The sequence below is a fragment of the Lynx canadensis genome, chromosome D4 (assembly GCF_007474595.2).
Source record: "Lynx canadensis isolate LIC74 chromosome D4, mLynCan4.pri.v2, whole genome shotgun sequence".
NCBI lineage: Eukaryota > Metazoa > Chordata > Mammalia > Carnivora > Felidae > Lynx > Lynx canadensis.
The window spans coordinates 90267849-90292168 of record NC_044315.2 but is presented as its reverse complement, the minus strand read 5'-3'; the positions used below and the strand labels follow the sequence as shown (position 1 = coordinate 90292168).

General features: G+C 54.8%; 1 protein-coding gene across 3 annotated transcripts in view; it reads left to right on the top strand.

Annotated features, from left to right (window-relative positions):
- AK8 (adenylate kinase 8) overlaps positions 1-12600 on the top strand; it is a 127634-nt gene extending 115034 nt beyond the window's left edge. For 2 of the 3 annotated variants that reach the window (XM_030294082.1, XM_030294085.1), the window contains 2 exons: positions 11063-11143; positions 12283-12600. In XM_030294082.1, coding sequence (XP_030149942.1) covers positions 11063-11143; positions 12283-12520 — 319 coding nt within the window. In that variant the 3' untranslated portion in view covers positions 12521-12600. The remainder of the gene's footprint in view (positions 1-11062; positions 11144-12282) is intronic. The other variant, XM_030294084.1, reaches the window with a different exon arrangement.
- Positions 12601-24320: the final 11720 nt, after the last annotated feature.

The following is a 24320-nucleotide window of genomic DNA, read 5'->3' as shown; positions in this document are numbered from 1 at the left end:
TCTTTGTGATCCTCATAAACAGGCGTGGGGGGGGGGGGCAAAATGGCTGGTCCCGCAGCGAGCTGGAAGGTGACACCAGAACTTGAGCCCAGATCTTTCTGCTGTCAGAGCCCGTATCTCGGCCACGCTCCTCTCTCGGAAGCTGACCGTCGGGGGGGGGGGACGCGCGGGGACGGAAAACTGTGGTTCACTCAAAAGGGACTGACTATTTAAGGCTCCTGCTACCTCCCAGGGCACACGTCACCGGTCGGGCCCCTCAGGAAGCAGACGCTGAGATGGAGAAGGGAGCGTCACAAGCTCGATGAAAAGCCAACAGCTGAAGCAGGGAAAGGGGCTGACGCGGGATGGGGCAGGGGAGCCAGGAGGCCAGGAGGCAGGTCCGACCTGGACTCCTCCAGCCCCGCAGGGAGCTCCAGAGCGAGGCTCAGCCACCGAGGGAGGCTGCGCTAGCCAGGACCGCTCGGAGCCCAGTCACAGGCCAAGGGCCGCCCCCAGAAGAGTGTGACCTCATTCGAAAGCTTGGGTTAAAAATGCCCGTCGGCCGGTGAAGGGATAAACGGAATGAGGTCTGTCCGTACAACGGAACACCATTTGGCCGTGAGAGGGAGCGGAGCTCTGTTGCAGGCTTCAGTGCGGGTGAATATCGAGAACGCTGGGCTGCGTAGAAGGTGCCGGCACGCAGGCCCGCGTGGACGTTCTATGTTGTTTTTGTGCAGTAGCGCTTTAGATGGATTGTCATGTTTAATCCTTAAAATAACCTTGTGGGGTCCCTCCCCCCCCCACCCCCCATCGATTCTCCTAACTGGAGACCTGCAAGGCTGCATACTGAATGATTGTATTTAAACGGAATGTCCAGCATTGGCAAATCCGTAGACGGAAAGTACAGCCGTGGCAGCCGACGGCAGTGGGGAGGGGGGACAGTAGGAGGGACCGCCCACGGGCAGAGGGTTTCCCTGCAGGTGATGAAAATGTCCTAAACTTAGATCGTGTTGATGGTTGCCCAAGTCTGACTACACTAAAAATCATTACACTGTATACTTTTAAGGGGTGAATTATATCTCAGCAAATACACCAGAAACATCGACACAGGGTTCAAGTCCCTGAAGACAGTTACAGCTAGAGGCTCTCAGCTGACCATACCCCTTACAGCTGGGGCCCAAATTCTTTCTTTAAACAAAATTTTTTTTCATTTATTATTTACTTTTGAGAGACGGAGAGAGATGCAGTGTGAGCGGGGGAGGGGCAGAGAGAGAGGGAGACACAGAATCCGAAGCAGGCTCCGGGCTCCGAGCTGTCAGCACAGAGCCCGACGCGGGGCTCGAACCCACGAACCGTAAGACCATGACCTGAGCCGAAGTCGGACGCTTAACAGACCGAGCCACCCGGGTGTTCCACAAATTCTTTCTCAAAGGCGGACCTGGGGGCGCCTGGGTGGCTCAGTCGGTTGAGCCCGTGACTCTAGATTTCGGCTCAGGTCATGATCTTGGAGGTTCATGAGGTCAAGTCCACGTTGGGCTCTCCACGCTGGCAGTGTGGAGCCTGCTTGGGATTCTCTCTCCCTCTCTTTGCCCTTCTCCAGCTCGCTCTCTCTCTCTCTCTCTCTCTCTCAAAGTAAATAAACTTTTAAAAAAAAGAGCGGCGCAGGGTGGGGGGGCGGGAGATGTGACAGAGTACCTATGTGTCAGCCACACCTTGGGGCACTGACAAAACATTCACCAGCTCACACGTTCTTTCGGAACAGCCGCTTAACCAGTGGATCTAGACTGCTGTCCACACTGGCAGACTTCAGTGCGGATCAGTGTGGACCCACGTTCCTTCCGTCAGGGCGGCCCCGAGCCAGCAGGTTGTTGGTGGGGCCACAAGAGCTCTGGGTACAAGCTGGAAGGCGTAGTGGGGTCGGCCGGTGCCCGGGGAAGACGGCGGGTTTCCAGGAACATGCGGGAACTTCGTGTCATGAGCGCACGGAGGGGATCAGCAAGGCCCCCCGCAAACACAGACCCGGAGCCAAAGGGTGGCCAGGGGAGAAGGGAGTCAGGAGTGTGGACCCGTGTGGCCCCGCCACCCGGAACTGATGGCTGACTGGCTGGGTGAGCGTGGGTGAGCGCACAAAGTGGGGGACAAGGTGGGACAGAGGGCCCGCCTCCCGCCACAAAGACCCCGGCCGGGAACCGTAGAGTGCTCGCGCGTCCCCGGGTCTCCGGGCTGGGAGCCACCCGTCCGGAGGGCGCCCGGAGCCTGGCACAGACTGGCCGGTCTTGTCACGTCGCTCCGGCCAGCTTTCCACCTGCCTGCTGTCCTTTCTGCCTTAAGCTCCGTCGCCTTTCTCTTTGGGAAAAGTTTGCAGAACTTTCTGGCTTCCAGTGATTTGCATTTCATGATTGTCTAGGGAGCGTCCGGGTGGCTGTGTGCAAAGGAATTACTCTCTTTCTTCCCAGCGGTGAGGGAGGCAGAAATTTTAAGACGGCTTTAAAATGGAGACCGATTATGCAGGAATTTGATCCCCGGGTCATTCGCCTTAAACCCAGACCGCTGCATTTTGTGTGGTGCCTGGTAAACTGCCAGGGAGCTCGCTAATTTACCAGGTAATGACAGTCAGAGAGAATGTTCCTCTTGCCCCTGGAGAGATTTCAGACACAGCCAGGGTGGATTTACCGTTATCAATTATGCACACTTTTCAACAAGAAATGGCCAGCGGGAGCCTCTTTTTTTTTAAGGAGCGGGTAGTGGCGAGCGAGCCCCGCAGCAGCTGCCTGAGGGCAGGAGGGAGGATGTTTGGGGTTTTTTAAATGAGGAGGAGATGTTTGGCCTTTAGTTTTCAAATTGGACACATGTCAGAGGGAAAAAACACACCTAGTAAAAATTTTCCAAGCCTGGCCAGGGCCGTTTCCAGGCTCCGGGGAGGCCCTGTGTCCAAACTGTCTCCAGCACCCGGCTCTCCTGGGCACAGCGTCTCTCGCGACAGCCGTGGAGGGTCCTGTGGCCCAGGGCCGGGGGGGCGGTCCCCGTGATGGGGCGCTTCCCCGTCAGGCCTCCCACGGCTTCACGGTCAACACCCACCGGTTCACCGCGTGTTTAGCTGGCCCTTACCACACGTCCTGCACAAAGAATGAAGACAGGGCAGCCGCGCACCTGTCCTCGGACGGCTAAGACCCGGTGTGTTCAGGGGTGTGGATCCTTCTATAGGTGACCTAGTTTTCATTTTTTTTTAAATATTTTGATAGTCTGTGCATAATTCACTCGCACCTTCTATGCAGCCCCCAGTGCAGTTGTCTCTAGACACATTTGCTGCCTCTCTCTCTGCCCTCGGACTAGATGGGGTACTCGTCCCGACCAGTTTAGCAAAAATGGTCACTCCTGCTTTGTGCCATACAAGCGTCCCGTGCGTTGCCATTGTATGAGGACTGTTGAGCAACAGCTTCAGTGTTGGCACGACCTCTCTGGGATGTCACGTGCACACATCCCAGTTGAACGTGAGCAGATCAGGGGCACCTGGGTAAGCACCCAACTCTCGGTTTCAGCTCAGGTCGTGATCTCACGGTTCGTGGGGTGGAGCCCCACACCGTTAGCGCGGAGCCTGCGTGGGATTCTCTCTCTCCTTCTCTCTCTGCCCCTCCCCCGGCTCACACATGCGTGCTCGGGCACAGACGCCCCCTCTTTCTCTCAAAATAAATACATAAACATAAAAAAAGATGAGCAGATCATTCAAGTGCTAATCCACGGTGTCGTTTTGCTTTTTCTCCCTGGTTCCCCGCATCAGTGGTGGCCATTGCAAAGTTCCCCTTTAGAGGTGGCCCCTTGATTATACTGACCCGAGAGTCACTACAGCAGACACGGAACAGTGAGCTCTGGGTGTGTGTCAGCCCCCAAAAGAGGCTTCAAATGGCAAAGGCCGGGTCTACACCTAAAACCGGGGTAGCGTCATTGCCTTCCGGCGGGCTCGGCACAGCCCTCCGGCTCCAAACAAGTTGTGGAAGGAGGACACAGTTTGAGCCTTTCTCAGGAAACTGTTTTCCTAGGTCAGATCATCCCAATTGAAGCATCAAATTTGGAAATACAAGGTAGTCCGGGATCTATCTGTGCGTCTTTCCATATGTCATTTGTTGTGCATGGAATTCATATTTTTACGTATTCTGAGTACAAACCCTTATCGAGTGTACATTTGTCAGATATGTTCTCCCAGTCCATGGCATAGCTGTCATTTTCTTAATGTCTTCTGAAGTGCAGAAATTTTTACTGAAATCTAACATCAGTTTTTTTTTTTTTCATTTACGGATCACGTTTTTTTGTGTTCGATCGAGAAATCTTCAGCACAAGATCACAAAGATCCTCTCCTAGAAGTTTAATAGCATTAGGTTTTATATTTAGGTTTATGGTTTGTTATGATTTGAATTTTGTGTATGGTATGAGGTCTGGGTCAAGGTTAGTACTAACATTATTTGCATTTGGACGTCTAATAGTTCCGGCACCACTGGGTAAAAAACCACCTTTATCCATTGAATTGTGTTGGCACCTTGGCTGAAAACTAATTAGCCATATCTGTGTGAGTCTATTATTACTGGTCTCCATACTGTTTCTTTGATCTGTGTGTCTGACCTTTCACTAACACTCATGCTGTCCTGACTACTGTAGCTTTGTAGTAAGCCTTGAGATCAATTTGTTCTCATTCAACATTGCTTTAGTGATTCCAGTTCTCTTCCAGAAACACTCCCCATATAAACTTGAGAATTGTGTAGAACCTTCAGAAACCTTTGTTGGAATTTTGGATGGAATTGCATCAAATAATGAGGGGAGGATTGACATTGTAACATTATTGAGTGTCTGAGTCCATGAACATGGTATAACTCTCCCATTTAGTTCAATCTGATTTCTTTCATCAGCGTTTTGTAGTTTTCAGCACACAGATCTTATTCTGTTAGCTTTATATCTTGAGTATTTCATTTTTATACTATTATAAACGGTACTTTAAAATTTAATTTCCAATTGTTTATTGCTAGTATCTTGAAAGTGTATTTTTTGTACATTGATTTTGTATCCTATGAATTCACTAAATTTACTTATTATTGTAACCTTTTCAAAGATCTTTAGTACTTCTATGCATATGATTACATCATCTACAAATAGAGACAATTTTACTTCCCTTTTAATTTGTATGCACATTATTCCCTTTTCTTGTCATATGGCATTATCCAGGACTTCTGGTATGATGTTGAATAGGAATGCTGAGAATGGACAACCTTGCCTTGTTCCCAGTCTTAGGGTAAAGTATTCAGTCTTCCACTATTAAATATGATGTTAGCTATAGTTTTTTTGTAAATACCATTTATTGGATTGGGGAAGTTACCTTCTATTTCTAGTTTGCTTAGAGTATTTATCATGACTTGATGTAAAGTCTTGTTAAATGCTTTTCCTGCATCTTTTGAGATGACTATACGGTTTTTCTCCTTTAATCTAATATAGTAGGGTGAACTACATTGATTGTTTTTTGAATGTTGAATGAGACTTTTCTTTCCCAAGCAAAACCCCACTTAGCTATAATTATTACTTTTTTCATGTATTGCTGGATTCAGTTTGTTAACATTTTAGTGAGCATTTTTGCTTCTATATTCATGAGGGCTGTTGGTCTACAGTTTTCTTGTAATGTCTTTGGTTTTTTGTATCAGGGAGAGGCTGCCTAACAAAATAAATGCTATTCCCTCTTCCTCTATTTTCTTTTTTTTTTTTTAAGTTTATTTATTTTTGACAGAGATAGAGCATGAGCATGAGCTGGGGAGGGCCAGAGAGACAGGGAGACACAGAATGCAAAGCAAGCTCCAGGCTCCGAGCTGTCAGCACAGAGCCGGACATGGGGCTCAAAGTCGCAAACTGTGAGATCATGACCTGGGCTGAAGTCGGACACTTAACCGACTGAGCCACCCAGGCGCCCCTCTCTTCCTCTATTTTCTGAATGTTTTTATAGCATCGGCATCATACCTAGTTCAGAATTAGGACTATTCTGTGGTTCATATTCTCTGGCCTGTCCATTTCTTTGTTCACCTGTATGTATTCAGAACCTCATTAAACTGTAAGCTTATTCAAGACCAGAGAACCGCCCCTCACCCTGCCTTCACCATCATGTCTATAAACTACACCACAGACCTTTATGTTTTATTAAGGTAGGATATACGTAAGAGGAAATTTACTATTTTAGCCATTTTTAAGGATACACTTCGGTAGCAGTCAGTACATTCACAGTGTTGTGCGACCTTACCACTGTCCGTGTCCTGAGCTTGTTTCCTCTTCCTCAGCTGAAACTTTGTCCCTGTTGAACACGGACTCCCCATCCCTCTTCCCACACCCTGGCTCCCACCCTCGTTGGGAGCCGTCTACTCGTTGTCTCTATGAATTGGATGACTCTAGATACCTCCCGGAAGTGGGCTCATATGACATTCATTCTTCTGTGTCTGACTCATTTCACTTAGTGCAACGTCTTCAAGGTTCATCCATGTTATAGCAGGTGTCAGGACTTCATTCCCTTTTAAGGCTGAATCATATTCTATCGTGTGTATGGACCACATTCTGTTTATCTACTCATCCATCAATGGACATCTGGGTTCTTTCCATCTTTTGGCTACTGTGAGTAATGCAGCTACAAACTTGGGTCTGCAAATACCTGTTCCAGGGTCTGCTTTCCCTCATTTTGGACATACACTCAGTGGAACAGCTGAACCGTATGGTACTATGTTTACTTTTTCAGGGAACCACACCCAGCAGATACACCATTTTACCTTCCCACGAGCAATGCACTAGGGGAAGTTCCACTGTCTCCATATCCTCGCCAACACCCGTCATTTGCTGGGGGTTTTTTATAATAGCTATCCAAATGAGTATGAGGTGGTATCTCATTGGAATTCTACCATGGTGCTTTGTGTAGAGCTTTGCCCCTAGTGGAGTCTCATTGCTTGAAATCAAGAGGCTAACGAGGGCAGGGCCCCGCCTCTGGGCAGTACTGGATGCCATATTTATTTAAAGTCAGTATGGAATGTCACCTCTCTCCACTTACCAAATCTACACATGGGTCCAGAGAAAGTTCCACCCCTTCAGCTTCCAGTAAATTTAGCTTTGGAGCACGTGGTAAGCTTCAAGATCTTTGAGGAAGAAAGTTTTCTTTGCTCCCCAAACAGAGCCCCAGGCAGGTACCATGAGAGGTAGGTACCATGAGAGTCAAGAGATCCCAGCTGCCATTGGGCATCTGGCACCAATGCCCTGGGTGACAGAGTACGAGCCCTCACCTGAGACTCAGTTTCCCCATCTTGTGCACTGAGCAGATTGGATCAGAGCAGTGGTTCCCAACCTTGACTACATACTACAGTCACCTGGGGAGCTTTTAAAAATCTCCATTCCCAGGCCTCACCTTGGGCCACTTGTAGGTAAACCTCTAGGGGTGGGACGCAGGCCTCACTATTCCCAGAGCCCCTTCGATGGTTCCAGGGTGCGGCCAAGGGCGAGACCTGGGATTAGACCGTGGTTCCCATACCTGCCTGAGCGTGTGAGTCGCCTGAGCTGCTGATCTACAAACACACCCGTCCCAGCCCCTCTCCTGGAGGTTTTGCTTCGGCAGCTCTTGAGGGGGCTGCCCGGAGTCTGTGTTTCAGACACGTTCCCCCCAGTGATTGTCAACATCAGACAAATCCCGGAACCGCGGGATGGGAAACTGCTTCTTCAACCTTGCTGTGCGACCTTCCCCCTCCCTCCCGAGGCCTCCACCAGCCCGAAGCTCTGCACAGCCCCCCAATCCCCAAAGTAGGTAGTGCCCCCACCCCTGCCCCCCCAGTGAGTGAGTGCTGGCACCCCCATACTACAGCAGGAGCGCTTCTGCCCTGCGCCCCGCTTTGGGTATTCTTGGCCACCTCTGCCGTCTCCGATCCCCGTCCCCAGGCCGTGTGATTATAAACGAGCCACAGAATGCACAACGCAGGCCGGGCGGGGCGCACGCTGGCTTGGGCTCCCCACTCCAGCCCGCCACCCCGCTCTGGCGCCGTGGCTCCAGGAGCCTGGCTAATCAGAAGCTTCCAGCATGGAAGCACGGCTCCTTCTCCAGCGAGGCTTCTCCCAGCGACGTGTTTCAAGTACCAATTTGGTGTCCTTGTGCCTCTGATCTCGCCAGCCTTTCAGAAGTCATTCCCTTGAATGACGACAAGCAGTCTTGATACGCTGGGTTAAAAATCTTTCAATTGGGGCTTGTTTGTTTATGAAGCAACATCAATTATCAGGGATTTCCAAACTGGCTCCCTTTCTACTGGCGTCGGCATCCAGAGCGGCACCGTCAGCCGCCAGCCACGGTGACAGCCGTGTTTCGGTGTTGCTTTGGGGCCTCGCAAGTCTCGGGGGTGGGAGGGGGGCCCTGCGTGTTTGGAGCGTAAGGGATAAAAGCTCGTTGAAACACCTGTGCTCCCGTGTGCAGACGCCCCCCGATCTCGCATGTTTTATTTGGTGGCTGTTATTTTGCAGCACGTTGTGAATGGCAATCGTTATCAAGATCCCGCGCGGGGAAGAGGTGGGCTTGCGAGGCTCCCGGCCCCCCCAGGCTGCAGGGGAAACCACCGCGCTCGCCCTGCGGAGGGCGGGCAGCCGCTCTCATCAGGCGCCCGGGAGGGCCTTCTTGGCCAACTGGGCAGGAGCAAACGTAAGCAAACAGCCTGGGCAGATTGAGGGAGAGAGAAGAAAGGCAGTCGGAGAACCTGCCTTGAAGGAGAGAGCCTTTTGCTCAGGGACTCACTTTTTTTTTTTTTTTTTTTTTTAAGTTTACACATTTGGCAGAAGCCAGGGGCGTCGGGGAGACTGGGAGTATTAGGTGTCCTTTGGAGAACAGTTGCAGGAATCCCAGCTCAAACCAGCTTAAGCAAAAGAAAAGATTTATGTATTCGTGTCAGGGAAATATTGAGCGGTGTGTCGGCTTCAGGCACAGCTTGATTCAGGGCCCCAAACGGTGTCTCTGGCCACCTGTCCCCCCTCTCTCTCTGTCAAGTAGGCTTTCTCTGGGCCAGGCCCCAGGCAACCCCGGGTCCCCTATCATCATCTCAGCAGCCCCAGCAAAAAGGAAGCTCCTTTCTGGCAAGCCGTGGTGCAGCCCCTCTTTGGCCTGGCTTGGATCGGCTTGCTTGCTGATTGTGCCCAATTGCTCTGGGCACAAGGAGCCCGCGCCCCGATTGGCCACGCCCGGGCCTTCCTGGTGCGTGCGCAGCCCTGCAGCCCCGGGATGAGTTAACTTCAGACAAGTCACAAGGATGAGAAAGGATCAGGGTGGCTCCCCGGGGAGAGTTGGGACAATCAGCAGGCATCTGTAAGCTCAAGGAAGCAGCGAGTGTATCCACCGTGCACAGCAGGAGGAACAGCCCAGCTGTGCCCCTGTCCTCAGTCGGCCACGGCCACGTCCTTCATCTCAGTAAAACGGGAGGCGTGGACACAGATCAAAGTGACTCATAACCAGTAAAAATAATTTTTTTTAATGTTTATTTATTTTTGAGAGAGAAAGAGAGAGCATGAGCAGGGAAGGGGCAGAGAGAGGGGGAGAGAGAGAGAGAGAGACAGACCATGAGGGGGGAGGGGCAGAGAGAGAAGGAGACACAGAAGCCAAAGCAGGCTCCAGGCTCTGAGCTGTCAGTGCAGAGCCCGACGTGGGGCTCGAACTCACAAACTCACAAACCTGATGGTGACCCCACTGAATCCCGTGTCGCAGCCCACACAGCGGGCAGGTCAACTTGGGAGCTTACTGTGATGCTTGGCACGCAGCGGACAGCCAATAAATGCATGTATGAATTAGAGGATGAGTGAGTCAGCAGGGAGCGAGCAATGGAATGTTCCAGAAGTTCATTTTTTCTCAGCGTTTATTTACTTTTGAGAGAGAGAGACAGAGCGCAAGTGGGGGAAGGGGCAGAGAGAGAGGGAGACACAGGATCCGAAGCAGGCTCCAGGCTCCGAGCTGTCGGCACGGAGCCCCACGCGGGGCTCGAACCCACAAACCGTGAGATCATGACCTGAGCCGAAGCTGGGCGGCTAACCGACTGAGCCCGCCAGGCGCCCCAGAAGTTCATTTTTTAAAAACAAACTGGGATGGTTTCACACCAGAGGACGGGCCCGGATTAGACCTGAGGGCAGGTGCCGTGGACACTTGGCCCTTTGCCAACCCCCCCTCCCTCCCCCCCAGAGCACCAGCCCTTCGCCCTGTCCCATCTGCCGACCCTGGCGCCATGGCCATTGGGGCTGGATGAGTCCTCGTGGTGGGGGCTGTCCCCCTTGTCCCAGGATGTTGAGCCGCGTCCCTGGGCCCCACCCATTAGCTGCTAGTAGCATTTCCTCCCCCGTTGTGACAACCACAAATGTCCCCTGTGTTGCCAAATGTCTTCTCGAGTCAAAATCACCCGGGGTTGAGGACCTCTGTCCTCGGGTTTTATGTAAAGAACGGGTCCCATTGCCAAAAGGGGGGGCTTGGGCCATCTGCACTAGGGATTTCGGGGAGACCTGGGTTATCAGAAGTGGGCGCCCTGTCTTTCCTGCTGGGCTCTGATCTGGGCTGTTGACTTTCGAAGGCCCTGCTCCCTGGCGTCCGGGGCTCCTTTGTGAAAGAGGGAGGGCACGGGCGGCCAGGGAGCCCGAACTCTCGAGAAGGCTATCCCGCGATCATAGAGATTACGCTATGGCACCACCTGCCACGTGTGAGCCCCGAGCGTGCGCAAGCCCTGCGCTGAGCTGGGCACACGCTTTGTGTCACCAGATCGTCAGCACCGGGGAGCGATCATTAGCCCCATTTTGCAGCTGAGCAAACGGAGGCTGAGAGGGTGTGTGAGTGGCCCGAGCGTCACACAAAGAAGTCCATGGTGGAGGCGGACTGTAACCAGCTTCCATGGCAGGGAGGCCTCGCCCGTATCTCTCCCTGGTGACGCTGGAGACCTTGGTCCCCGGAGCCCCTGAGAGGCGGCTCCTGGGGCTCCCCTCGCACGCGGGGAAGGTGCCGCCCCGCTCTCAGGTGCCGTGAGGCCAGCCGGGGTCCTCCCCAGCTGACCGTGCTGTCGTTCTCTCCCCGCAGGGTGTTTTTCCTGAACGTGCCATTAGATTCTATCATCGAGCGGCTGACCCTGAGAAGAATGGATCCCGTCACGGGAGAAAGGTTTGTGCCAGGCTCCCCGTGGTTGGCCGTCTGAGGGCTCAGCCGAGGCCGCTGCAGGATGGGTCTGGGGCTGCCGCTGACAGAAGACTCTAGAAAGAGGGTTCATCCAGCCAGTTCCTCTGGGCAGTGCCTGTGGACCCTGTGCCAGGATATGCGTGTCCGACGCGAAATGCCCTCCCGGTCCCAAGTAACAGTTCTGACCCCGGCATGGGAAGTGGCTGGATTGGGCAGGTGTCCCCGGGACGCTTCCGAAGGCCTCTTCTCGCCAACACGCACTGCAGATGTGACTGCGAACCAGTTCACCTGGGGGCCGACCCACGGTCACCGGAGGTGAATTGTGAGCCTTATTCTGCGGTCCGGCCAAGTGCAATGACTGTGTTCGCGTTGAGACGCAGTTGAAAGTCCCCACGATCACTAAGAGCTAGAAGCATCCATCCTCCCTGGTACGCGGGCCACATTTCTTAGTCCCCCGGCCACGTTTCTGGGTCGGGACTCCGGAGTGGGGTGGGGAGGGGCAGGAAAGAAATACCAGGAATTTTCTACACCATAGGCTGATGTCTCATCCTTGGTGCCGAGGGACGGTCTCGCCGACCCAAGTCAAGCACAGTGGCCTTCGTGTTGCCCTGCCCCTGGGTCCCGCCCAGCAGTGACTGTCTGTGGCCCTTGCTGTCCCCTGCACTCACATTTGTTGTCACAGTGCCCCTCTCCCCCACTCGGCCACGAGCGCTATGCGCACGGAGCCAGCGATCGTCCCGCTTGCCCCTCTGTGCCAGGAGCAGACATGATGCCAGAGGGGCAGCAGACGCTTGGTAAATACTGTTTGGAGGGAAGAAGGAAAAGGAGGAAAGAAGGGAAGGAAGAGAAGGAAGGAAAGAAAAGAATTTGGGGGGTAATATATTCTACTCTGTCCGCCGGTCACTGACCTGCACCCTCACCCCCGGGGCAGGGACCACTCTTCGGGCGCTCCAGGGGGAGCACCAGGGCCCCACCACGGGTGTGCACACAGCTGGTGTGCCGTAAATGTTTGGTGGCGGTGATGGGGACCGATTGGGTCAACGGTGGGACAGAAGGCCCGTTCCCCCCCCACCCCTGACCTCTGGGCGGGGCCACAGGTCACCTGCTTCCCTCCTCTGTCGTAGGTACCACCTCATGTACAAGCCGCCCCCGACCGTAGAAATCCAGGCCCGCCTCCTGCAGCACCCGAGAGATACTAAAGAGCAGGTCAAGCTCAAAATGGATCTGTTCTACAGGCATTCCTCGGACCTAGAGGAGTTCTACAGGCAGGCCATCGCCATCAACGGGGACCAGGACCCGTACACGGTCTTCGAATACATAGAGAGTGGGATCATTAACCCCCTGCCCAGGAAAGTCCCCTGATGGCTTCCCAGGGAAACAAAGTCAGCCCCCACCCCAACCTCCCGAAACCTCAGCCAAGCCAATAAAGTGTGCTGGGTGCAGTCTCGGGTGTCCTGGAGGTGAGGACGCTGGAAGGCCGCCGTGTTTCGGGGCCTGGGAACACAGGGCGGACAAAGCCCAGGGAGGCAGCGGAGCACAGCAGGGCTCCGGGCCGTGCGCCCTTGGACGAGGCACCGAACCCTCGGAGCCTCACTTACAGCCGAAGCCGGGGTGGTGACCGTCCCTGCGGGTGGGGTGCCCGGAAAGCCCTCAGCCAAGTCCCTGGCACACAACAAGCTCTCCATAAATGGCGTTTTAAAGAGCCACCACCTCGGGGGCCCCTGGGTGGCTCGGTCGGCTAAGTGTGTGACTTAGCCGACGGCGCCCCGCCCGCCCCCCGGCGCCCCGCGAGGAGATGGTTTTTAAATTTCACCCGCCCTTCGCTAACTTAAACAGAAACAGCCACAGGTGGCTTCGTGGCTGCTGTGCTGGACTTTGCAGTTCCAGGCACACGGGACTGTTTCTGAGGATGGGCTAGAGCCGCTTAGAAGGCCCGCTTTCAGGCGGCGCCTCTGGGGCCGGCACGGCTTACAGCGCACGGGTGTAGACAGCAGGCGGACGGCACCGTGCGCTCCTCTTCCGTGGGCTCCCCCTCCTCCCATTATTCCCTCTCCTCGTCACGTAGGCGATGTGCCCATCAACAGAAAAGCACGCTGAAGCCACAGAGGGGAAGGGACTTGCTTAAGGTCCCCTGGACCCACGGCCACACCCGAACCTGGTGTTCTGGAGCTCTCTGCCTGTGGGGCCTCAGCGGGCCGGGCCAGCCGGGCTCTGGGGATGCTCGCTCGGGTGCTCCGGGCCTCACCGGTGAGGCCCCTTCTAGCCTGGGGTGGCCCGAGGCCCTCCGGCAACGGTCCGATCCTGGTACTTGGCCGTGGTAGCCGGTAACCAGGACGGCCAGTAGCTGGTACGCACGGGGCTGAGCCCCCCCCACCCCGCCCCTGCCTGCTCCCCTGCTTCTGCGGGCAGGGCGTGCCCCAGACCTGCCCCTGTCGGGCCTCCCGGGCCTGGGCCCTGTCCCAGAGGTGGCCTGTCTTCTCGCCTCCGCACCTTCCCTTCGGCTGGGCGGCTCAGCCCTCGACCCTCTGTCCTTGCCCTGTTCAGGCACCGGGTACCGCCTCCTGAAACTCCAGTCGGGGGCCTTCCCTTCCCTTTCCAGTCCCCACAGGAAAGAGGGTGTCTACCCTGAGAGTCTCCCCCCCCAGGCAGCGGGCCCCTGCTCGTTGTTCCAGTTCCAGACCACGGGGCCGGGTTGCGAACGCTAACCCTTACACCTACTCTACCCCTCTGCCTGCCGGATCCCAGAGAATGTGGTCTCACTTTACCTGAACTCCCCACAAAACACCATTTGGACATAAACCCTTAGCCAAAGACTTCATAAAACATTCGCTTCTTTAGTTTATGTAGTAATGCGCATTTTGCGGATGACCTCCTCTCTGGGCCCGGCCACGCCGTTTCCTCTCCGCTCCCTCCACCCGCCACCTGCCCCATCAGAGCAGTTCTGTGCGCTCTGAGCCTGCTCTGGGAGGCAGGTGATGTCCGCCACGGGTATGGGCCGTGTACCGAGCAGCCTGGGTCCCCGTGCTGCTGTGTGATCCCGGGCAAGTTCTTTCACCTCTCTGAGTCCTTGTGAAATGACAGCAAAATAGTCATTGCCTCCTGGGCAATGCTGAGCGAGAATCGCGGGACCAGCTAATGCATATTAAGGCCAAAAATAGGGCAGGACACACAGTGCGTGCTGTCACTCTGTCTCACCTAATTCACAGCTCCCCCCAGAAGTCAGAACTATTTTTATCCGTAGGCGAGGATACTGGGGCTCAGACAACTTAAAAGACTTGCCCAAGGCTGCATGTGGCAAGGAGGGCTCAGCCCTCCAAGTGCGCTCGGCGGGGGTAGGGGTGGGGGAGGCCCTGGAGAGGTCGTGGGCACCTGCTTTCTCGGCTGTCTGTAGGGGTGGCTCGGGGAGGAGCTCCACGTGGACCAGTGTCGCCGAGCGGCTGGGCTGCGGGCGGCCGTAGACCCGGGGATGGCGCGGGCTACGTGGAGATGCTTCGTTGAGATGCACGCGCGCGCGCGGGTCACGGGCGCGCCCCTCGGGTGTCCGGCGGCCTGGGGAGCACCGCCAGGGTTGGCCCAACACGCTCCGGCTCCTGTAGATGGCGTAGATCGCTTCCCCCGGAAACGACTGGAGCAAATGGCATTCATCGCCTCCCGGCCACCGCGGCCCCTCCCCCGTCGCTTTGCACAGCAAGGCTTCCCTGCCCCTCGCTGGGCTGCAGACCGTCTTCTCCTTGGATTGCAGCCCTCTGCCCCCGCTGGCTGGAGTTTATTCGCATCCAGTTCCAGCCCAGGCCATGCTGGTTCTCGGGCCGCGGGGCCCAGAGAGGCCCAGTCCCAGGCTTGGAGGGCAAACGTCCCGCTAATTTCTAGATCCCCCCGCTGCCCTTGAAGCTAACCACTGAGGTCTGACGAAGGGTAACTTGGAGGGAACACCTCGCTTTCCACGCCGTCACTAAAGGAGCGCCTCGGTTCCTTTCCAAGCGCGTTTATTGGAAGTTGTCACCACAAACTGTTCCCTCCACTAGCGCGGGCCCCCTGGCTTACGGGGCTGTCCCTGTGCCTGTCCCCTTCCCCCCACGACTCCCCGGGCAGCGGAAATCCAGGTGGTGCCAAGGGCCCTTCGGGGTGCCTGCCGGAGGTGCCCTGCCGCCTCCACAGGTGTTTCTGCTGCGGGACTGGGGTTACACCTGCTGGTCACCCTGAGCCGGGCCAGCCAGCTTCTCTGTCCCAGGAATCTGGGGAGAGAACCGAGGGTAGATGCCTACTCTCTCTTCTTGCTCCTTGTAGGAAGCAGAGGATACCTGGGGTCTGCCCTGGCCCGTGCACAGCACAGCCGCAGAGAGAGAGGCAGGCACAGGCCACCTCGGGCACTCAGCGGGCACGGCGCGCCTCCTGTGTGCCTGGCACCGGGGATGGAGCAGAGGAGGGAGGAGGACGGCATGTCTGCCCTCGTGAAGCTCCTATTTTGCAAAGATGAAGGAGAGAGAGAGACAAGAGCAAAAGAGAGACCATCTGATTCCCGATGGTTCCTGACTCCCATCTCTGCCCTCGGGTCCCACGTCTCCCCGACACGCTCCCCTTCTTTTGCGTCAGGGGCCAGACCAGGTTCTGTGGCCCAGTGGTGTGGTTAGGAGCAGACTAGCTGTGCGCCCAGGAGGCGGGAGAGGCAGGAGAGGCTCCGAGGCCAGGACTCACGGCAATATCCTTGGGGGAGGTGAAGGTGACCCGGAATCTGGGCTATGAGGCACAGGTGAGGATTCAGAGGCACAGGAAAAGTGACGTATTAGCTGGTCGTGGAACATGCTTCCATCTTTAAAAATAGAAAAAATAACCGTATTCGTATCATTGCAGTGTTACCTGTAAGATACCCAAACGGTGTCGCATAGGATGCGGAACTCCTATCCTTCCCACAGTAAAACCCTTGAGTGCCATTCACTAGAGATGAGTAGAGGCAGAAGTTTGGGGTGGATAGATGGGTGGACGGACGGACGGACAGACAAGCGGCGGTGGGGGGGGGGAGGTGGGCAGATGGATAGATAGGTGGGTATGAGCACCAACGAGATTGTATTGTATTTACTGCCCTGTAAGCTCCGTTTAAAACAAAAATGTGGTAAGAACACTAAGCCTGATGAGATCTACCCTCTTAGGAAAATTTTCAGTGCACAATACAGTGTAGGTAGCCGTAGGCACGATGCTGTATGGCAGCTCTCCAGAACTTTCTTACTGCGTAGCTGAAACTTCACACCGGTGAACAGTAATGCCCCACTGCCCCTTCCCCAGCCCCGCCCCTGTCATTCTGTTTCGAGAGGTTTGACCGGTTCAGGGAGCTCCTGTAAAGGAGATCATGCGGTCATCTGTCCTTCCGCAACTGGCCATTTCTCTTAGCGCAGGGCCCTTCCATGTTGTCGCGTCCGGTGCCTTGCTTTAGCAAAACAGCTCCTGGTTTTTTTCGCCAGTAAAGCTCTGACCTGCTGGTTTCGTCGGTCATTCCTTCCCCCGAGGGCAAGAGGGTCCAGCTCAGGTTTCACCGCTGCCGGGTCACTTCCATTTAACCGCAAACTGGGTTTCGGTGAGGCCCCAGGCGGTAAAGTCCGGTTTTTCCTATCAAGCTCCTATTTCCTGTGCAAATCTTTTCCAGCCGATACTGGGCCCGGAGGCCAGAACGAGGACACGGCAGGTAACTTCCATGTCACTAGCCTGTGACGCACCAGCCCAGGACACTCCACTGGTCTCCAGGTACAGAGGCGGGACCCCACGTGCGGACCCGTTCACGGGCCCAGGCAGGAGGTACCGGGGCCACTGCACCTGCTGCTTCGCGTTCATGGGGAGGCCGCACCTGTAGATAGGCGGGCATGAGGACCTCATCTGCAGCGACAACTTTATGCTGTCTCCAAGGCCACTAGACGGCAGAAATTCTGTCATCACAGGCAGTGGGGGGCAGAGGCGCGAAAATGAACCTTCCAGCCACTAAAAAAGCAACTTTATTGAGATAGAATTCACAGACCTTAGAATTCATCCACTCAAAGCGGATAACTGGTCTTTAATATATTCACAAGTCATGCAACCGTTCCCCTTGTTTTAGAACGTTTTGTCAGTCCCAAAGAAACCCTGTGCCCATGAGCGGTCACCCCCTTCCCCCACGCCCAGCCCCTGGCAACCACTAGGGTCCTTTGTGTCTCTCTCTGCATGTGTCTGTTTTGGAGATCTACAAATGGAATCCCACAGCGCGTAGCCTTTTGTGTCTGGCTTCCTTTGCTCAGCATATTTTCAAGGTGCAGCCGTGGCGTAGCGGGGGTCAGCTACTCAAGTTGAGCGTCTTCTCGTGTGCTTACTGGCCATCTCTAGACCTTATTTTGAGAAACGTCTGTTCAGGTCCTTTGCCCGTTTAAAAACTGAGTCGTCTTTTTATTACTGAGTTAGGAGTTCCTCATATATCCTAAGTTTTTTTTTTTTTTTTTAACGTTTATTCATTTTTGCTCGAACCCACGACCGCGAGATCATGACCTGAGCCGAGGTCGGACACGTAACCACCTGAGCCACCCAGGCGCCCCAACCTTATATATTTTAGATAGAAGTCCTTGATCAGGTGTACAACTTGCAATGATTTTCTCCTGTTCTTGAGTTGCCTTTTCCCTTTCTTCTTTTTTTTTAATTTTTTTACATTTATTTATTTTTGAGAGTCAGAGAGAGATAGAGCACAAGTGGGGGAGGGGCAGAGAGAGGAGGAGACACAGAATCGGAAGCAGGCTCCAGGCTCCGAGCTGTCACCGCAGAGCCCGATGCGGGGCTCAAACCCACGGACTGCGAGATCACGACCTGAGCCGAAGTCAGACGCTCAACTGACCGAGCCACCCAGGCACCCCACCTTTTCCCTTTCTTGATGGACATTGGTTGTGGCACAGAAGTTGTTCTTTTTTTTTTAAGTTTACTTTTGAGAGAGAGAGAGAGAGAGAACACAAGCAGGGGAAGGGCAGAAAGAGAGAGAGGGAGACATAGAATCGGAAGCAGGCTCCAGGCTCTGAGCTTGTCAGCACAGAGCCCGATGTGGGGCTCGAACTCACAAACCGTGAGATCATGACCTGAGCCAGTCTGACTCCCAACCGACGGGGCCACGCAGGTGCCCCAGAAGCTGTTCGTTTTGATGAAGTCCCATTTATTTTTCTCTCTTGCCCCTCGTAGTTTTGGCATTGGATCTAAGACTTCAACGGATCCAAAGTCACAAAGACTCACTCTCCTATTTTCTCCTGGGAGTTCTGTAGTTTGGGCTCTTAACATTTAGGTCAGTGGTCTGTTGGGAGTTAATTTTGTTGTCGGGTGTGAGGTTGGAGCCACCTTCATTCTTTTACGGGTGGGGATATTCTAGCCACTGAAGAATGTAACTTGTCCCTCAGCAGCCCGCTGGGTGAGGCGATCTGTCCAGGGCAGCTGTTCAGCAGGGGTGGATCATGGGAAATGCTGGCTAAAACGAAGAGTCCTGGGCTTCTTCCCTGCAGATCCAGAATCAGCAAGTTTGTGTCGGCCTGGAGATCTGTTTTGCTAGCAAACATCCCTTGTCGATCCAGGGTCTGTGGGCCTGAACCTTGAGGTTCGCCGCGTTGTTTTTGTGGAAGATCCTCGCGGTTGGAACACAAAAATCCAAAAGTAACTGGAGACTTCCATATCTGGCAACGTGGCAGATGAGATATCCTGATGACCCCTCTGGACACAAAGCCCTAGTGGTGATACTCTGAATGAAATAGGGGGGAGAAAAAAAACCTTCTAAAATTATAACCGAGGTGGCAAGAAAAAGTGGAAATACACAGAGGCGGAAAACGACAAGAAAGTACCAGTCCAGAGACGGGTGAGCCCGGCAGACGCCCAGAGCTTCAGGGACAAAGGTCTCTGCTGGGAGAAGGGCCAGCGCGGCGTCCCCACAGGTTCTGAGAGACCCTGGGAAGAAAGATTTGCGAATCGTTGAATACACCAGCAGGGGTCGGGGCCCAGAATAGGTGAAGGACTCCCACGGATTACCAAAACCCAAGCGGCCAAGTAGAAAAGAGGAAACAGACGGGAGCAGGTGTTTCACACAAGAAAACACAAACGGTTAATGAAACGTGAAAAACGCTTCCCCTTATCAGTCATCAGAGACGTACCAATCGATCACAAAGTCACAGTCACGGCCACAGCGAGGCCTGCTCTGCCCGTGCACACACCCCCCACTAGGTTTCGGCGCACAGAGCAAGGAGGGGACTCTCTCCCACCTGCCCGGCCGGGGTGGGGAGGTGGGGGAGGGAAAACCCGTCTCCCCACTCTGGAGCCCTTCAAAGTAGCTTCTACACCCGCCACCCCGGGACCTGGCGGTTCCTCCCTCCCCACGGTGTGTCCAGGAGAACCGCACAAAAAAGACGGGTGCCCGGAAGCTCGTGGTTCTAATCGTCGGAGCCCCAAGCTGGAAACAGCACACGTCTCCCATCAATTGTGGTTTTTTTTTTTTTTTTTTTGGTTTTTGCCTTTTTTAAGTTTTCATTTAAATCCCGGTGTAGTTAGCACGCAGTGTAATAATATTGGTTTCAGGTGTACCACCTAGCGACCCAGCACTTCCCTGCGTCACCGGGTGCCCGTCACAAGCGCCCGCCTTCATCCCCGACACCTGTCCCCTCATCGCCCACCCCCCTCCCCCCGGTCGCCACCTGCTTGTCCTCTTAGTTCAGTCTTTCTTGGTCTGCCTCTCTCTCTTTTCCCTTTGCTCTTTTCTGTTTCTTAAATTCCACGCGAGGGAGATCACATGGTATTCGCCTCTCTCTGCCTTATTCCACTTGACATTGCAGCCTCCAGCTCCACCCGTTGGTGACAAATCATACGCGACGAGGTCAGCCGTGGGGGGTGCCCCTGGCCGAGGACGGGCGCGGGGACCCTCTGGGCCGAGGCACCCATCCTCTGCCCGCATGGTGGGCACGCTCACATCTCAGCTCCACACCGATGGTTTGTGGCCTCTGTTGTACATGTTCTGTGTTGATCTCTAAAACTGAATACGTTTGAAACAGGCTTAAGTGGCAACACCCGCAGGTGACCCACGAGAAACAAATGAGGAAGGCACGACGGGGCATTTTGCAGAAGGAAACGTGAACAGCCAAATGCGCCAAGAAAGCTCAGCCGTGTTGGTGGCCAGGAAATGCTCACTGTCGGGGGATAGTGTCACCCACTCCTTCGCTGGCAGCAGTCGAAACACCTGCCGTTCCTGTTCCCGAGAGGACGTGAGCAGTGGGGGTGGCGGGGAAGGCGCGGTGGCGTGGGACAGCGTGGGGGCCCCTGGAGAAGCGGGGTCAGTAGCCCGGGTGGCGTGAGTTGAAAAGCTGAGAACCCTTCCTGCCGCCCCTGTGCGACCCGGGCCGGGCCCCACTCTGGGGGGCAGTTTCGCGCCTCCGGGGACACGTGTGGCTGCCAGCCTGCGGATGAGGCGGACGAGCAGAGAGGACAGAGTCGGAGAAGCGGAGCTGAAGTCACCCCTGACTCGGGGTTCTGCCGCCGCCACGATCTGTACGTTGTCGGGGTGACGTGACCCCCACAGCCCACCTGAGCCGCAGGACTGCTTCCGGTGAGTCTCACCGGGGCAAGTGGCAGGTGGGGGGGGGGGGGCTTCTGCTGAGAGTGATGCTGAGATCCATCCGGAAGGGGAACCCCGGGATTGGGGACATGACCACAGAACGGGGTTCCAGCCCGCTGCCTCGGCATTTTTGGTTAAAATCAAACGGTCCCCTCATTGTCTGCTGGGCCGTCCCACCGGTAAGGACCTCCTGGTTCGTCAGCCGTTGTCACGGAGCCCCGGGTGACAAGGCTGCCGGGTGTGGTGGGTAGAGCGCCTGACCTTCAGCGGCTCGATGCCCCCGTGGCTGGGCCTCTGCTCTGTCCTGATCCTGTCACCTTTGACGCCTGGAAGGCCAATCGCTTGGCAGGAACTCTGACCTCACGCCCGGCCTAAAGGGGACGGTCACCACCGAGCTGCTCGCTGACCCCAGCGCCCACCCCTTGTCGTTAGCCTGAGGGGCGTCCTCTGGCCTCAAGGAGCCGTTCCCGAGTGCTGCCCATCTGTCCCTTGCGCTGTCATGGAGGCCGTGCTGGCACCGAGCACCAAAGGCTGCTGCGGCCTGAGGCGTCAATCGGCCACCATCGTCGTACAGGACGGCGTCTAGGTGTCCTCGCCAGGGTCCCCCAGCGGGCTCCCACGCCCGCAGGCTTCCCTGCAAGGCCTCTGGTCTCTCCCACTCAGCCCAAACTCCCTGATTTCCGCAGCCCTTTGGGGAGGCCGCCGTGTCCCCCCATGGCAGTGACTGTGACTCCCCACGTGGGTGAGGCCGAAATCAACCCCAGTGTTGACCTAGAGAGGATGAGGGGGGTGAAGACAGATCTGGACGAGGGAAAATTCCATCTCGTGAGGCGGCGGGTGACCTCAGCAAGGCCTCCTGGCCATCAGAGACGCTCCCCCTTAGCAAGGGGGACGGAACCAGTCTGCTGGCCGACGGGATTCCAGGGAATCTGGGGATTCAGGTCTTTTCGGGTCCTCCTCCCAGATCTGAGTTACCAGGAGCCCGGCTTGAGGCCGGGAGATCTTGCTCTGCGTGCACACTTGTCGGTAGCTCCCTGGACGTCCCACCAGCGCTGTGCTACCTCTTGCCGACTGACCGGCAAGTGAACCGATTCCGGAATCCCATCTCGAGCGGCTGCTCTGTAGGGCTGCCTCTGGGACCAATCGCTTTGCTTTCACTGCCCCCAGAACAGGCCGTGAGAATGAGCTGTGATCTTAGGTCCCTGCTCCCCGAGGGGGTGTTCATTTCCCCCGCACCTCTGGGTGCGGCCAGGCGAGCCCCCTGTGCCGGAGAAAGGCCTCAGACCCACAGAGAGCCGTCGATCTCGAGGCAGGAAGCTCAAATCCCAGCCTCGGCACCCGGAGCACAGTTACCGAAGCCACGGACAAAGTGAACAAAGATAGGAGAAGCAGAGAGAACAAAAGACATTACATTTAGGGGGGGAGATTACTTACAACCATGGAGGCCAGAAAACGGTGGAACCAGAATTTTAATGTGTTGGGGAGCTGGGGAGAAGCAGCAGAAAATTTTCCCCCTTGCTATATCCTGTGAAAATCTTCTCCAAAGATGGGAGTGGGGAAAAAAAAAGAAAAAAACAAAAAAAACATGCATATGAACCGCTTTAAAAAAGAAAAAAAGAAATACATTTATCGGGCAAACACAAGCTGAGCAAATTGGTCACCCGCAGGGCTGCACCAGGGTCGTTGCTAAAGGAGCCATGGGCACGGGGGCAGGGGATGCTTCCTGGATGTGCAGGAAGGGACACCAGCACTGCGCACCGAAGGTTTGTGACCCTCCAGACTCCTGTGCCCAAGCCCCGAGAAGATACAGCAGGGACCTCCCGCCCTCCCGCCGCTCACCCACACGGAGGCCGCCCGCAAGCCCAGGAATGAAACCCATCCTGTGGGCACCTCCGCGGTGCACTTCCCAGACCCCTGAACCCACTCCCCAGATTGCCAGAGCCAAGATGAGCCACGGTTTCAAAGTACCTTCAAAGTACCGTGTGTCGGGCTGATCGCCTGTGTGAAAGGAAAATCTATGGCAAGGGGCCTGAGGGCTGGGGCGGGGCGCAGAGTGGAACCTCAGCTACCTTTTCCATCCCTTAAAAGCTTCTGTACTTTATAAACTTTTAAATATTTTCCATTTATCACTTCGGAGCAACACGGTTTGTTTTTCTGTCAACCCCTGCTTTATTTGGATCCCTTGTTCATTTACATTTCATGTAATTAGTGCTGTACTGGGTGTAAATCGATGATCTTAATTGCTTTTCATTTTCCCAGCCTAGGCCATCTTAGGTTTCTGTCTCCTGTTTTGGGTCATTTAAAAAAAGTTCTAGTTTTCCCCCATTTGTTAGCTGAATCATACACCTTCTTATTATTCTTCAGGTGGTTACTCCTGCCTCGTCTCAGAACCTCTCGGGACTTGGTACTTTGTACCTGGTGTCCGCCTGCCCCTTGCCCTCCAGCTCTCCAGTCCTTGCAGCTTCTTGGACCTTCCTTCCACCCCCCCACTCCCCCCCCCCCCCCCCGCCCTTTAGCATTTCCTTTAGTGCTGATCTGGCGGTGATGCGTTATTTCCCATTTTTGCCTTAAAACATCTGACTTTTCATTTCTTTAAAAAAATTTTTTTTTAATTTTTTTAAATGTTTTTATTTATTTTTGAGACAGAGAGAGACACAGCATGAGCCGGGGAGAGGCAGAGAGAGAGGGGACACAGAATCTGAAGCAGGCTCCGGGCTCTGAGCTGTCAGCACAGAGCGTGACGTGGGTTCGAACTCATGGAGTGTGGTATCATGACCTGAGCTGAAGTCGGACGCTCAACCGATCGAGCCACCCAGGTGCCCCTCTTTAATAAAAACTTTAATGTTAATTTATTTGTGAGACAAAGAGTGTGAGCAGGGGAGGAACAGAGAGAGAAGGAGACACAGAATCGGAAGCAGGCTCCAGGCTCTGAGCCATCAGCACAGAGCCCAACACGGGGCTCGAACTCACGAACCGTGAGACCTGAGCCGAAGTCGGACGCTTAACCGACTGAACCCCCCCCAGGCACCCCTGTACTTTTCATTTAAAGGGCATTTTCATGGAGTTGCGGATTCTAGGTTGGAAGCTGCGGTCTTCCCGCCCCTCTGCAGCCCTCCCACTTTCCCGTCCGCATCCGGAATTCTTCTTGAAGCCTTACTACTGCCCCTTTTAAGGTACCTTCTCTTTCTGCTCCTTTTAAAGTGATGTCTTTTTCTTTGGCTGCTTCAAAGCCTTCTCTTTGCCTTTGATTTTCAGCAGTTTTACTATTACTTTGAGGAGGGTCATTCATTTTCTCATCCTGTTCCGTCTCTCGCTTTGCTGTCGGCAGGGCTCCGAGTTACGAGTTTGTCGCTGCTGAAATCCTGCAATCAGAACTTCGTTTACAAACTCACCAGGTCCTACGTAGCTGACGTTGCCGAGGACATACGGTGTCCCACGCCACACCGAAGCTCTGATTACTTCCTCTTACGTTCCTCGTACCTTTTTCTGGAATAAACCAAAGGCACACTGAATGGATTCTGCCGTACTTGCTACTGGCGTTTCTTTAACACCCACGGCTCTTTCCTCCTCCTCTGCTCG